The sequence below is a fragment of the Ascaphus truei genome, chromosome 4 (genome assembly GCF_040206685.1).
Source record: "Ascaphus truei isolate aAscTru1 chromosome 4, aAscTru1.hap1, whole genome shotgun sequence".
NCBI classification, from domain to species: Eukaryota; Metazoa; Chordata; class Amphibia; order Anura; family Ascaphidae; genus Ascaphus; species Ascaphus truei.
The window spans coordinates 88,973,172-88,988,106 of record NC_134486.1 but is presented as its reverse complement, the minus strand read 5'-3'; the positions used below and the strand labels follow the sequence as shown (position 1 = coordinate 88,988,106).

The following is a 14,935-nucleotide window of genomic DNA, read 5'->3' as shown; positions in this document are numbered from 1 at the left end:
GTGGGTCTCCACTGGCCTGCGGTAACAATCTTGTGCCCAAATTGTTTTTTACAATACATTTAAATAAATACAACCCCCTCCCCCCCAGCACATACAGTACTGTAATGGGCAAAATAACAATTATGCAGATATGGATAATTGCTCATTTGCCCATTATAAATAAAACATAAGCTAGCCAGCATAAATAAAGTAAATAAACCTTTCTAATTAGCCCTGTCATCATCAAGGCCATCCTCATCAGCATACTCCAGGTCCATGTCCTCCGATGCCAGCAACAATACATGAAAAAATACAATCTAATGGCCCCTAACCCCTTAATCACCCTAGCGGTTAATAACCACTATAGTTATTAAGGGGTTACCAACCCTCCCCTGCTACCCCCTGCTCATCTACAATAGTAATAACATTTATATTAAAAAACATTAATTTTGGGGACATTTACGCAGTGAGATGCGGCTCTCTGAGTAGCTCTATCTGCATCCGGAAGAAATCGGCGGGTAAGGCCTTTTCAGAGAGGCGATCATCATGCCACAGGCTACTCGCCAGTTTTGGGAATTTTGCTATCACAGGTAATCGAGGCTTTCCGAAAACCGTGATAGCTGTGCTCTAAAAAATGGCGTTTTAAATGGCTCGGCGATTTTTTTTTATGAACGCTTAGAGCATAGGCCTATTTCTTTAAGGTCATTAAACTCCACTCTCACTTTGTTTATACTAGACTTATTTAACCAATAACAACAGTTTAACGTCACCCTTCTAGAAATATATTATAATTTCTTAGATGGCAAGTACAGGACTCCCAACAGGACCCAACAGGACCCACCGGGACCCCACTGAGCATCCACACATTTCTGAGCTGGCATTTCCTGAAGTTATATTTGGGCATGACGGACCACATGTTGATGGTAATTTTCCCTATCATCGTATGTGTGAATATGGTATCTACTCTAATAATTGCAGGTTGTGTTTATTTAAAATATATATACAACATACTCTATTGTTTAATCTCTCTATTACTGTGTGTTTTGTAGAGGGACATGACTGAGCTAAAATGCTCCTCCTTATCAGGAGTGATGAGGAGGAGCATGGACGGTCTTCTTTGCACCATCTGGATGGGGATCATAACCTCCAATGGTGGCTGGAGCATGGGGACAGCAACTATGAGGGTCCGAATGGGGAATAAAGGTTATTGTTTTCTGACCCCATGAGTATTGTTTTCTGTGTGTTGTACTAAGTGCTGTTTGCAATACTGTCAGTTCAGCAAGTCCACTTGCCAAAATTTCAGAGGACGGGGCTGACGCAACACCACAATCAATCCTAGGGTTTTACCCTTTGCATGCTGTTTCTGGGCAGAGCGGAGCATCTTGGGGAACTCTTTCAGATTCCCACCTACGGGTCAATGCAGATGTAGGCTGAAAAGGTTCTGAATAAATTCAGTTGTGCTATGCAAGTCCTCTAGTACAGAGCAATAAAAATTGCAGAGGGCAAAGTTGACGAAACAGCAACCAAAGCCAATTCTATAAATTCTCTGTTTTTGTACAGAGGGGTACAGCTCTTGGGAACTCTAACAATTTGAGGACAGCTATTTTAGATGCACGGGACTGTTGGCTGTAGTAATCAATGACTGAAACGAATTAAAACATGAATTTGTTTAATAAATACAGTTTATTCTTTAATTATGTCTGGGGTGCAACGAAGTAGTGTTCAAGTTGAGTAGCATGGGTGTGCTTGTTAATCCTTGTTTTCATCCTTGTTTTACAGATTCTGAAGGTTTTATTCAACGTGAATGCCTTGTTCATGTTGAAACCCCATCCTGCAACACAGAACATAACTACTAACTAATTAAGGTAACAACTGCCTTTTTGACATATCGGTACGTTATCGTTCCTGCACATTAATTTAATGAAACACACACAGTATGCATTCCATTCCGAAGGTGTATAGTGCACATGTGCAGTAATTGAATGGAACACATGCTGTATGAATTCCATTCAATTGGCATATATCTGTACCACACATGCATACAAATTCAATGCCAGCATACATAGCCCGCGCATGCGCAGTTTTGTTCCAACAAAGCTGCCCAGTGTTTAATTGATGCATCTATCATCTCGATTATCTTACAGGTGAAACTGTACAAGAGACAGCTAGAGCATCTTGGTGAAAGAAAATTGTATTATTTTTCTAAGTCTTTGTTATTATATTACTGTATAAGGAAATCAATATTTTTATAAATATTACACTGATGTACAGTACAATACATCTTGCTAATTTACTTAAATAAATATGTAATCATTTAGAAAGACTGTGTCTATTATCTGACGATTCCTCGCATTGAAAGAGTCAGAATAAGGGGTGGGTTACATCACACAAAACAGTAAAACACCTGCATTACTGTAGCAAAAGCCTCGGAATACTGTACATTGAATTTAGGTTAAAGACACACTGGCCCCACCTATCGTTTCTGCAAAGTAATACGGCAGCCACAAAACCCCATTTGGCAGCCACAGCTCAGCCGTGGTCATCGAGTATTAACATGCAGTGAAATACCAGAGAATTGCACATGGTTTTGCACGGGAACAGTAATTCTTGCTATATCTGTACAGTATGTCGCTTTAAGCTACTAGTATAATATTATCTTTCTCAGGATGTTATTGTAATAATAATAATAGTTTGTTCTTGTATAGCGCTGCTAGTTTTATGTAGCGCTTTACAGAGAAATTTTGCAGACACAGTCCCTGCCCCATAGAGCTTACAATCTATTGTATGTTTGTTGATGCCTGAGACACAGGGAGAAAAATTGACTTGTCCAAGGTCACAAGGAGCCAACACCAGGAATTGAACCTGGTTCCCCTGCTTCAAACTCAGTGCCAGAGACTGTATCTTTACACATTGACTGCTTCTTCAACCCTTCTCCCTCCCTTAAAATAATATATTTGTATTCCTATGTGTAATGCCTGAAATATCCAAACTGAAGAATGAACGAGAGAATAAAAAGTAATTTGTTCTAAAGGTCCAGAGTGTTTCTCCTATTTCACCATCACATCAACCAGCTGGCCAGTCCAATACAACAAACTAAATAGAAAGATGATGGATAAACTTCATCTTGTGCTAGTGTCTTATTGATCAGTTTTTATGAAATCAGAAACATAGCAAATGTTATTAATGTTTCTTCGGGATCAAATAGCACAAATCAATAATCACAAATTATCTTTTGGAAGAGCCTTACAATGTGTTATTGTAGGTCCTAGTAAGGGAAATATTGCCTACTGGTTAGTGTACACAACTGTAACCACACATGCTGGAATTTCACACATAGTTGAGTACTTAGGTATAGGATGAACTATAACAATGAATACATAGGGGCCTATGCAATAAGAACAAATAAAAAATGTAAATGTAATTCGCCATTTTTGACAGCGTTGCTATCACGGAATGCAGAAAGGCCTGTATAACCAGTGCTAGCAACATTTGAACAAATGGAGAGTAGCCAGTGCCCAGATGATCTGCCCTCCGAAAAGGGCTCACCTGGCGAGTTGATTCTGCTGCAGAGAGAGAGATACGCCTCTCTCTCTGCTCAAATCTCGGCCAAAATAAAAATATTTTAATTATAGTTACAGCTCAATCCAGTTATAACGCGATCCGTTACAAAGCGAATCCGCTTACAACGTGAAACATGTGATCTTCCAATTTTCATATTTATGAATACTTTACAACACGACTATTGGTATTTAAATACTTTATTGTACAATGCATACAATTGTACATTATTTCTAACGCGATCCGCTTATAATGCGATGAGATGCGATGTGATTCTTTGGAGCCCAAGCACAGCGTTATAAGGGAGTTGAGCTGTATATATATAATAATATTTTAATTTAAATGTTCTTACATTTAGATGAGCAGGGGTTTCCAGAGCAGAAACACATTGATTTCAGGTCCCAGTTTCCCAAAATACAGGTCCCGTTATGGGGTGCCGGTATCTCCTATGCATTGAAATGTTCCGGTCACGTGACGCGGGACATTTACATGCATAGGAGATACCGTCACCCCATAACGGGGTCTGTATCTCGGGAAGCAGGGGGTCCCCGGACCTGAAAATAACACGGTTCTGCTACAGAGACCCCCTACTATAATACACTAGTAATAAAATTAAAATATGTAATAACCACCAATACACAACCCAACCCCTGTGTCCTCACATAAAACAATTATTTATATTTTTACACAAAGGATTAATACCACAGGCCAGTGGGGGAGGCCGGTGGGGGTCCTCGGGTGGTCCTCACAGGTGTCCGCAGGCCCCACAGGGCACCCTGGGGGTTCCCATGGGTGTCTGGGGGCTCTCGTGTGGTCCGCACTAGGCTCCATGGGCCTCCAGGTGGTCCCCGTGGTTGTCCGTGGTCCTCGGGTGGTCCCCGTGACTCCCTTCTGGCCTGCGCTACCACTCCTGTATTTAAAAAAAAACACAAAAAAAACAATAAATACAGTTCCCCCCCCCCCCCCCTCCACCAAACACCTACAGTACAGTAATGTGCAAAATAGCTATTATCCAGATATGGATAATAGCTCATTTGCCATTATTAAATAAAACATTAGCCAGGCAGCATAAGTAAAGTAAATAAACCTTTCTACTTACACATGCCATCATGAAGGGCATTCTCGTCAGCATACTGCAGGTCCATGTCCTCCGATGCCAGCAAGAATACATACAAAAATACAATCTAATGGCCCCTAACCCATTAATCACCTTGGTGGTTAATAACCACTATTGTAATTAAGGGGTTAACCCACCCTCCCCCGCTACCTATCCAGGAGGCCTAAACACCAACCCCGGAACCACTATACCCACCCTGTACCCATTGATTGGCATAGTGTTACATCATACCCATATAATATGGGCATGATAATCCACAATAGGAGTCAATGGTCACCCTAATAAAAATGCATGAAGGCCCAAAAGACACAATAATAAAACATATACACAAACACCTAAACACCAAAATTCAATAAATAAAAACACTGGCCAACAAATGAAATAAACATAAGCACTAGCCAACCAATTAAATAAAAGCAGTAACCAACAAAACAATTAATTAATTGTAACCAGTAGTCAACACATCAATTCAAACCATGAGCCAACAAAATAAATAATTAATTAAAACCGCTAAACAATCGGACAAATAACTAAAAACAAACCATCAAAATTACAAACAATGTAATCCAAACAATAAACAGAAATAGAAAAAAATAACAATAGAAAACAAACATTTGTCAAAAAATGCACTGGCTATCATTGTATTCATCTGTACCCTAAATGGGCACAGATTAATACATTAGCAGTCAATGGACAATGAAAAACATTAAAAGAAAAAAATACAATGAAAAAACCTGAAAGAAAAACATTTACATACCACGTTGTAGCATCTTTTAGTCCCAGATAAAGGCAGGAAACGCTGTATCTCTTACATGGGGTTTATTTACAGGGATTAAACCATATGCTAACAGACCCACCGCCCCTTTAAGTCAAAACAAAACATAAAAATAACACCTATTCCCTTTATATATAGAGATCATCCCAGGCATAGGGAGTTACTCTTTGAAAAAGTCCGTGACCCGGACGAAACACGTCACAGGATGACTATGGCTGTTGTTCACTTGTTTGTTCAATAAAGTTTTTTATTTTTCTACATGCGTTTGGCTGTTCAGAGGAGTCGTGACCGCGGCGTCACTCGTTTTTTCACCTTTAGGGAAAGCTAACTACACTGTAGCTTTCGCCCTCACTAGTTGGATGGCCCGCTAAATTGGTTCCCATCCCTAAAACATGCACTGGCATACGTAACAAACTACACAGTCTTTGCATACGGCAATAAAGGTTTTTTTGCTTATCAGTTTGTAAGTTCTTTGGAGCAGATTTCCCCGCTTCGGCATGATCTTGCGTCCTTTCCTTCTTAGGGGAACTCAGCCCCCTGCTTCAGCACGACCTTGTTGTCCTTCCTTCCTAGGGGAACTCAGCCCCACATTGAGCCCAGAGAACTCCTCTGTAGGTCCTCCCTACCAGCTTCCACAGCTGGGGAGCATTTCTATCTCCCCCTTCTCTGGGGAAAATAGTCTCTCTGTCTGGTAGCTTCCTGCGTTTTTTAAAACACTTCCTCATTCAGTTCATTCAGACAAGGCTGATTAGCTTCAGCTGATGCTTTTCTCTAGGGAAGATTAACTGTGTGTTGCAAAAGTTCTATAGCTGCCGTAGTCAGCCCCTAGAGGACAGTGATGGTATCACAATACATACAATATTTTTATTAACTTTAGAAGCTTTGGCCCTCCGAATCCAGGGGTATCAGGAAGCTCTCATACCACAACATCATAAAAGTCAATCTAACGCCATCCACCGTGAAGATCCGGAACAGGTAACAAAATTCTTCATTCTTTGATCTTGTATCACCTTCTTCTTTCTTCATCTGTAATTATTTCTATTTTTTCTATAATATTCTATCTTCATCTGTCAATCCATAGCCCCATGGTAAATCCACAACATGATGTTGTCACGTCGGCTTCTTGAGATAAAATTACACGTCAATGCCTTATATATGGCCTGTGACATCACATTTTCAGGTCAGATGGTACAGCTCCAATCTGATTGGATACTGTATCATGTGCCTGCCTCTTTTTTTTAGGTGAAGGATGTGACGTCATCTCCAAGGGAGGTACGTCACATCCTTCAAACCACATGGCTATATCACAAGGTATTACAGCCAATGGGATAGAAGACAATCCCATTGATTTCTGTACCATGTGATAGCTTTCATTAGTTCAAAAGGATGTGACATCACTTTAAAGGATGATGTCACATCCTTCACCAAAAAAAAAAGGCGGGCACATGATACAGTGTCCAATCAGATTGGAGCTGAAAATGTTTTAAAATCATTTTACCTCAAGAAGCAGACGTGACAACATCATGTTGTGGATTTACCATGGGGCTATGGATTGTATTATTGTATGTATTCTTGTTGGCATCGGAGGACATGGACCTGCAATATGCTGATGAGGACACCCTTCAGGATGACAGGGGTAATCAGAAAGGTTTATATACTTTATTTATGCTTCCTGGCTAATATTTTAATTAATAATGGGCAAATGAGCTATTATCCATATCTGGATAATAGTTATTATGTCCATTACTATACTGTATGTGTTGGGGGGTAGAGGGGAGATGTATTTACTGCAATATCTTCCAAATTTGTTTTTCTTGGACCAGGATTGTTACTGCAGGCCAGCGGGGACCCGCGGGGGTCACCCGAGGACCCCGAACACCCACAGGAACCACCCAAGGACCCCCGAACACCCATGGGGACCACCTGAGGACACCCAGACAACCATGGGGACCACCTGAGGACCCCCATACAACCATAGGGATCACCCGAGGACCCCGAACACCCACAGAAACCACCCGAGGACCCCCAAAAACCCATGGGGACCACCTGTGGACCCCCAGACAACCACGGGGACCACCTGAGGACCCCCATACAACCACAGGGATCACTCGAGGACCCCCGGACACCCACAGGGAACACCTGAGGTTCCCCTGACAACTGTGGGGAACACCTGAGGCCCCCTAGACAACTGCGGGACCACCACCATGTAAATGCATTTTTTTTTTTAACGTATATATTTTTTATTTTTTCAGAAAACATAATAACATATAAAGGGGGGAAGGGAGTGGGGGGGAGGGGGGTACAGAAAATAAAAGGGTTATGGGGTGGGGGGGGTAGGGCAGTGGGGTAGCATCCATCACTGGCTTCATGCAGGAAGCAAACATTCTATGATACTTGTCACATCCTATGCTAGGTCTAGGTCTACCTAACCTTTAGTAGTTATTACTGGTTTCCTTACTATTTTATGGTTCCTATTGGGTTCTTCCGTATGTAGGTCTCCCAGGGGTCCCATATCGTCAGGAAGGAGTTGTGTCTGTCGTGTATTAGGCTTGTAAGTCTCTCCATCGTCATTATGTAGTTTATTTTGTGCAATACCTCATTGATCGGGGGTGTGTCGTTCTTTTTCCAATGTCTTGCTATTAAATTTTTGGCTGCGGAGAGGATCTGCGTTATCAAAAAGTCTATTTTTCTCTCAAGTCCGTCTGTCGGTTTTAGTAAGAGCACTGTTTCTATGTCCCATGTTAGCTCTACCCCTGTTGTTTCTTCTATTAGGCGTCTAACTCTTCCCCAGAATAGGATGATTTTGGGACAAGTCCACCATATACTGCTGCGGCCAAGTTTATTCGAGCATTTGCCCGTTCTTGGCCGCAGCAGTAGCCTGGCGCGCGCCCGAGGGTGACGGGCGCGCGCCGAAGCACGGAAGAGCGCCCTCCGACCGGGGCGCTCTCCCTACCGCTGCCGGGTCCGCCGGGTCCCCCGGAACCCCCTGCCGCCGTCTCCCACATCGCGGGACACCAGGGCTCCCTCGGGGAGCCCTGGACGCGCGTGCAGGGGGCGCAGGCTCCCAAAGACGCGTGACCGCGCGTCTATGACGCGCGGCACGCCGAGGGGCGGCCACTAGCAAGCCGGGAAATCTCCCGGCTTGCGGATCTGGCCGATGCGCAATAAAGCGTGTCGGTAGTGTATGTTTAAATGTGCCTATTTGGCCGCAGTTACGCCAGCAGATTGGGGAGGTTAGCGGGAAAAAGGAATGGAGGCGGGCTGGTGTGTAATACCATCTGTGTAGGACTTTCAGGTTGGTTTCTCTGATTAGGGAACATCGGGAAGCTTTAGCTGTCCTTTCGTGGATTTCTGCCCAGTCCTCTTCCTAGGGAGTTTCCTAAGTCGTGTTCCCAGTCTAGAATGTTTTTGCTTGTTTGGTCGTCATATTGTTTTAAAAGTACCTGATAGAGTTGGGCAATCGTTCCTTTATTGTAGTGACCTCTTTGGTATAGGCTCTCAAAGTTGGTGAGTGGCCTATTCCAAGTGTCGTTTGGTTGGATTGAGGAAACATAGTGGGCCAGTTGTATGTATTGGAATATTTGTGTGATTGGGATGTTATATTCCTCTCTTATTCCCATGAATGATTTAACTTTCCCTCCCTGTTGCATGTCTCCTAACCTAGAGAGCCCATCGCGTCCCATTGCTTAAAGATATTTGAGTTGTGAGCTGGTGTAAATTCGGGATTGGCTCCAATGGGTGTTAGGGGTGAGGGAATGGAGGAGATTTGCCTGTATTTGCAGTTTTTATCCCAGATGTCTAGAGAGTGCAGTAAGACTGGGTGGGCTCTATAGGCTGTTTGTCTGTTCCCCTTTTTTACCCATAGAAGAGACGCTAACTCCTTTGTCTCTGCTTCCACTCTCTCTATATCCACCCACGGCTTTTTCCCTGGGGCTGCGGACCAATAGATTAGCGGACTTAGGGCCTCATGCAGTAAGCGTCGATTATGTGAAATCGGCAATCTTACCGATTAGTCATGTTATTGGCGATTTTTCCTCTCCGTATGCAGTAAGTGCCGAATACATTCAAAATCAACCCGAAAACAAATCCGCCCACTCTCACGATGATTAGCCGATCACACACAGGTGTATCGGCGTGCGTGGCGCGGTGCTGTTAGGTTGCCCAATCACAAATCTTGCTGAATCAGGCGAAACAAGCATGTTTTTGATTGCGCGCCATATTTAAAGGCAACGTGTACTGCTAATCATTCTCTGTGTTGTTGGGAGTGAGAGAGAGAGAGACGCACATAGCTGGACGATTGAAGATTTGCATATTGACTGAGAGACTTGTTGTGTATTGGGTGAGCTTTGTCCTTTGTTGTTTTGTTTACATCTTTGTCTTGTTTTATATGTGGAAGTGTTTCGTGTGATTGGCTGTACATTTATTGTCTGTTTTTTGTGAGTGCTGGAAGTATGCCCGCAAAGCGTGGGAAGAGTGATGCCGGTGGGAGTGGGAGTGCTACTCGTGCGAGTACGCGTCGGAGTGAACGTACTGTTCAGGGGAGTGATGTTGCTGAGAGTGAGAGTGGTGTTGCAGGGAGTGGGAGTGCTGGTGCTGCGAGTGGTGTTGCTGGGAGTGGGAGTGCTGTTGCTGGGAGTGGGAGTGCTGTTGCTGGGAGTGGGAGTGCTGTTGCTGGGAGTGGGAGTGCTGGGAGTGCTGGTGCTAGGAGTGTGAGTGCTGTTGCTAGGAGTGGGAGTGCTGGTGCTAGGAGTGGGAGTGCTGGTGCTAGGAGTGGGAGTGCTGGTGCTGGGAGTGCTGCTGGTGGCGCAGTTGCAGATGGGGTGGATGGTGGTGGCGTGCTTGCTGGTGGGCAGCTTTTGGAGGCTCTTCCATTGGAAGAAGGAGAGTCCAGTAAGCACCAGCCAAGCTCTGACCCTAAACCTGCTCGGAAGAAACGTGTGGAGAAGCCACGTAATCCTCGCTTCAATGACCAGGAAAATACAGCTCTTGTCACTGGCATTCTGGAGCACTATGACAGTATATATGGACATTTACTAGGTAAGTGTACCTTTACATTTATTATTCAAATACATGTGATCCTAGGTCATCTGAGTTTTGTTCATATGCAAATATGGGTTCACAATATCTTTCTATGTTAATTAGTCTGGAAACACAGCTTTTTATCATGCCTTACAAGGACAACTAAACACAGGCGGTCAATTTGCCATAACTGCATACAATATGAATGCAAGCTTGCTTACATGTATAGGTTTAGTAGTGAATGCTCATGTGCTTCACATATTACACATAAAACAGCATGTTTGCTATCTCTTGGAAACGCTAGCAGTGTAGGAAACTGGTGCTTATATTATTATTAATTTACCTCATATATTTTATATGTTTTTCAAGGGCGGACAAGTTCAGCAAGCAGAAAAGAGATGTGTGACACAATAGTCATTGGTGTCAATGCGTGTGGGAATCATGTGAGGGACAAGCGGAGTTGTCACAAGAGATTTGATGATATTAGGTCCAAATTGAAAAAGAAAATACAACACCAACGCGTGCATGCTACTGGCACTGGAGGTGGGCCCACACCACAACGTCTCATATTAAGTCCATTGGAGGAGCTGCTTCGGGCAAAATTACTTCCCGTCGTCGTGGAAGGCTTACCTGGTGACCGTGATATAGGAATTTACCCCTCACAATTTCCACCAGGTGAGAAATATTACTGTACTAGGCGTGTCGTTGCTTACAGTTATTTTGCATAGTTACACTGCTTTTTATACTGTCTTCACAATATAAGCATACCTGCATCTATATATGTATATGTCTGATTCTGTATATATATATATCTCAAAATAGACATATATGTTGTACTCCTACTAAAAGCAGTTACTAATATAGCACGTGCCATTGCGTGCTCATTTACATGTGAATTCCCAAAATGCATTGCTGCAGTGGAAGCAATTGATGGTGGGCGAAGATGGGGAACAACAGGGTAGTACACATGTGTAACACATGTTAATGAGAAATTATTACTAGCTACAGGTACAGAACAGAAATATGTAGAATATTATTGTGTATTTTATTTATTTTACTCCGACAAACATGACATTACTGCCTATTTTAAGCATGCATCAAATATATTGCATGCAACGGCCTACAAACATCACTTGCACTAACACATCTATAGTTGTTTATGAAAAGGTCCATTTTTACTTTAACTCATATACAGACAGCATAATGAGGCACACGTATCATATTTTATGTCATTGTTTTCATAACTTTAAAACTGCACACGACTATTTAGCTCATCTACCATTGTGTTAAAGCAGCTGCAATTAATATCTCATCACAGCATACACTTCAACAGAGGGGGTGGGGTTCAGCACACACACTAATTACAGCCTCATTTTAGGGTCAACTTAGTTCACACCATTTGCACCTGTTTCAAGTCATTGAAAGGTGTGGCTGATTAGGCTTTTTGGGGAAGGGAATACCGTTCTTACAACCTGACTAGCACAACTGAAGTTAATCACACTCATTTGAAAGCTTCACTTTAGCTACTAAATGCCCCAACAACTCATTACTTATCAAACCGTACGTCACACATTAGTTCACTCATATCTATAGTTGAACTACTACTATCAACAACACATTATCACACACTGCATGTGTTGTCTTGTTTAGTCACAGCCACATTCATGTGTGCCACATCTTATATTAATGTACCACACATATCCTCTACCAAAAACAACACTTTGTGCAATATGACCACCTTCATGATAACCATTGTGAATGGTCATCTCATGATAGTTATGTACATTATGATACTGATATCACTACACAACATATGATTTTTATGTTCAAATTTAATCTATTTATCCTCACGCATTACTGCAGGAACATAGTATGTTTTATGTTAGGGAACTTAAAAGTTCTAAGTACACAGGCATGTACATTGTTATTACAACTATTTATGTTCACTTTCACACACATTTTGGGTTAAGGAAATGATGCTGTTAGGTACTCATAAATACAGAACATACAATAACTGTTTGTTCAATATTTACACATGTAAATGTAAAACTTATGTTATTGTTATATATAGTTGCCCCTGAAGGACATGTGTCACCTGAGACTGAACAAGTGTCTTCACCTGGGTCAGCCAGCTCAACACACCTAGAAGGTGAGTGTATCAGTTGGTGGCCATATAATATGTGCTCTTCTATATGTTATGTTGTCATGTTCATTATTTGTTTTGCACATCTTCTTTAAATAGGATTACTTAGTGTCAGTGAAAATGAAGTGTAAGCCAACTTGTATTGTGTTAGTGATGTTAACTATCATGTAGGAGTTGTGAGTTTACAGCAAGTTTTCATTCACTCATATTTCATACTGAGTCCAAACATTATTCTTAAGTCAAGGTAGTTTTTAATGTGAGGTTATAAAACGTATGGAAACATGTTAGTTGTTACTTATGACACAGTACAATTACATAGTAACACAGCAGAGATTAACATGCCATTTAATAATGTGTACATTTATTTGTAGAACATGATGAAGAGGATTTTGATGATGATGATGATGATGATGCCGCCGCCGCCGCCATAGACACACAAATACAAGCAAGTGACCATGAAGAGGTTCCAATTGAAACTGTTTTACCGCCAAAACGTCCAGCAAATACCACATATGATGCAATTGTAGCTTCTGAGGGAAAAATTGTGGAAGCAGAAAATCGTCGCCATTCTGACCTGATGACAGTGCTGGAAAGGATGATTGCACTGCAGGAAGAAACAGTTTCACAATTGGCACATCTCCACAGAGTCTTCATTGAAGTGCCTAAACAGTTGCAAAAAATCAACACCTCATTCGAAGCATTAGTTGTTCAGCAAACACAAGCTAATTACTGGAGAATGACTAATGTACCACAATTCAACACCTCACAGCCAGGATCTGTTCATGCAGGTCAGTTTTCACCACATTCATCTGATATTCATTCACCAGGCCCAAATGTTACCGGTCAAGTAGCATACATTGCTGTGCAGGTTCCTGATGACATCCTACCGCTGCCATCTGTACAAATTCAGCAGCAGACACCTACAAAGGAGGCGACAAAAACAAAACAAGACACACATGAAACAGACCAACCATCACTTGTGCAGTGTCTACCAACTTGCTCACATGTGTCAGTGGGCACAAGCCCTGTCCGTGAACAGTCACTACCCAAAAGCCCTGTAGGTGAGTCACTGCCCAAAAGCCCTGTAGGTGAATCGCTGCCCAAAAGCCCTGTAGGTGAATCGCTGCCCAAAAGCCCTGTAGGTGAATCACTGCCCAAAAGCCCTGTAGGTGAATCACTGCCCAAAAGCCCTGTAGGTGAGTCACTGGCCACAAGCCCCGTAGGTGAACAGTCACTGCCCAAAAGCCCTGTAGGTGAGTCACTGGCCACAAGCCCTGCCCGTGAAGTGCCAGAGGCCACTCAAAGTGGCTCTGTTGTGCCTAAAGTTGGTGGCAAAAGAAAAAGGAAAACTCAAGAGACAACAAGCAGGCCTGTTACTCGCTCGCAAAAGGAACAAAAAAAATAAATGTTATAATTCAGAAAATATGTCTTTGGCCTTGTTTTGTTGACTTCAGATTATCTAATTACTATTGTATGTATGCTGAAGACTGTGTTGTTTCCAAACTTTCAAGTATGTTTTTGTACACGTGAAGTTTTGGAAATGTTAACACTCCTAATTAATGAATAGTGTTATAAATATTTATGTTTTAATCGTCTGTTCAGTAATGGTTCACCAGGAGCCAGTTGCTAAGTTTAGAGAAGCTGACATTGACTTTGCAGCAAAACATTGCATTTGGGTGTGTTAATTGATGTAATCATTGCATGTGCATATTATTTTCATGCAATTATAAAAGCACCTATTTAACTGCAAACATCTTTCTTGTACGTGTACAGCAGGATTTTGTGTTAAATATTACTTACCTTTGGTGGCCATTGTAATGTTGTCCTTTAATCATTTATGTGTTCTTGTTTCAAGAACATCTCTGAATTGATACTAATATATATGTAGTATGTATTGATATATGCACACACACACACACACACACACACAGTGTGTGTGTGTGTGTGTGTGTGTGTGTGTGTGTGTGTGTGTGTGTGTGTGTGTGTGTGTGTGTGTGTGTGTGTGTGTGTGTGTGTGTGTGTGTGTGTGTGTGTGTGTGTGTGTGTGTGTGTGTGTGTGTGTGTGTGTGTGTGTGTGTATATATAGTACTATCTAAACTGGTATAGATGTATTTACAAAAAACATACACTTCATGCTTCCTTGTGAAAACACACTATTTTAATAATACAGGCCTAATGTTTGACAACTATACTAAGTGTGAGCCTCTAACATTATTGGGTGCAAACAAATGTTTATTACTTAATTCACTCATGTTTATCACCATTTAAATAGGTTTCATACAAGGCCTACTTACTGCCATCAATATGTTGTGTGTACTCCAGCAATATTTAAAAAAAAAAAAAA

The 14,935-nt window shown here is 42.0% G+C and overlaps 1 protein-coding gene across 1 annotated transcript; it reads left to right on the top strand.

The window, feature by feature from the left end:
• The first annotated feature begins 881 nt into the window (after positions 1-881).
• LOC142492268 (uncharacterized) lies at positions 882-14,062 on the top strand. Its single transcript, XM_075594938.1, has 4 exons — positions 882-902; positions 10,952-11,123; positions 12,520-12,597; positions 12,963-14,062. Exons 1-4 carry the CDS (start codon positions 882-884, stop codon positions 13,994-13,996), a joined length of 1,305 nt encoding a protein of 434 aa, XP_075451053.1. The 3' UTR covers positions 13,997-14,062.
• The last annotated feature ends 873 nt before the right edge of the window (positions 14,063-14,935 follow it).

Bases quoted from the DNA above. Each gene is read 5' to 3' on its own strand.
- LOC142492268 (XM_075594938.1), top strand. From the start codon at position 882: ATGACGGACCACATGTTGATG. The intron at 903-10,951 runs GTAATTTTCCCT...AAATTGAAAAAG, and splicing joins TGACGGACCACATGTTGATG to AAAATACAACACCAACGCGT. The intron at 12,598-12,962 runs GTGAGTGTATCA...ATTTATTTGTAG, and splicing joins CAGCTCAACACACCTAGAAG to AACATGATGAAGAGGATTTT.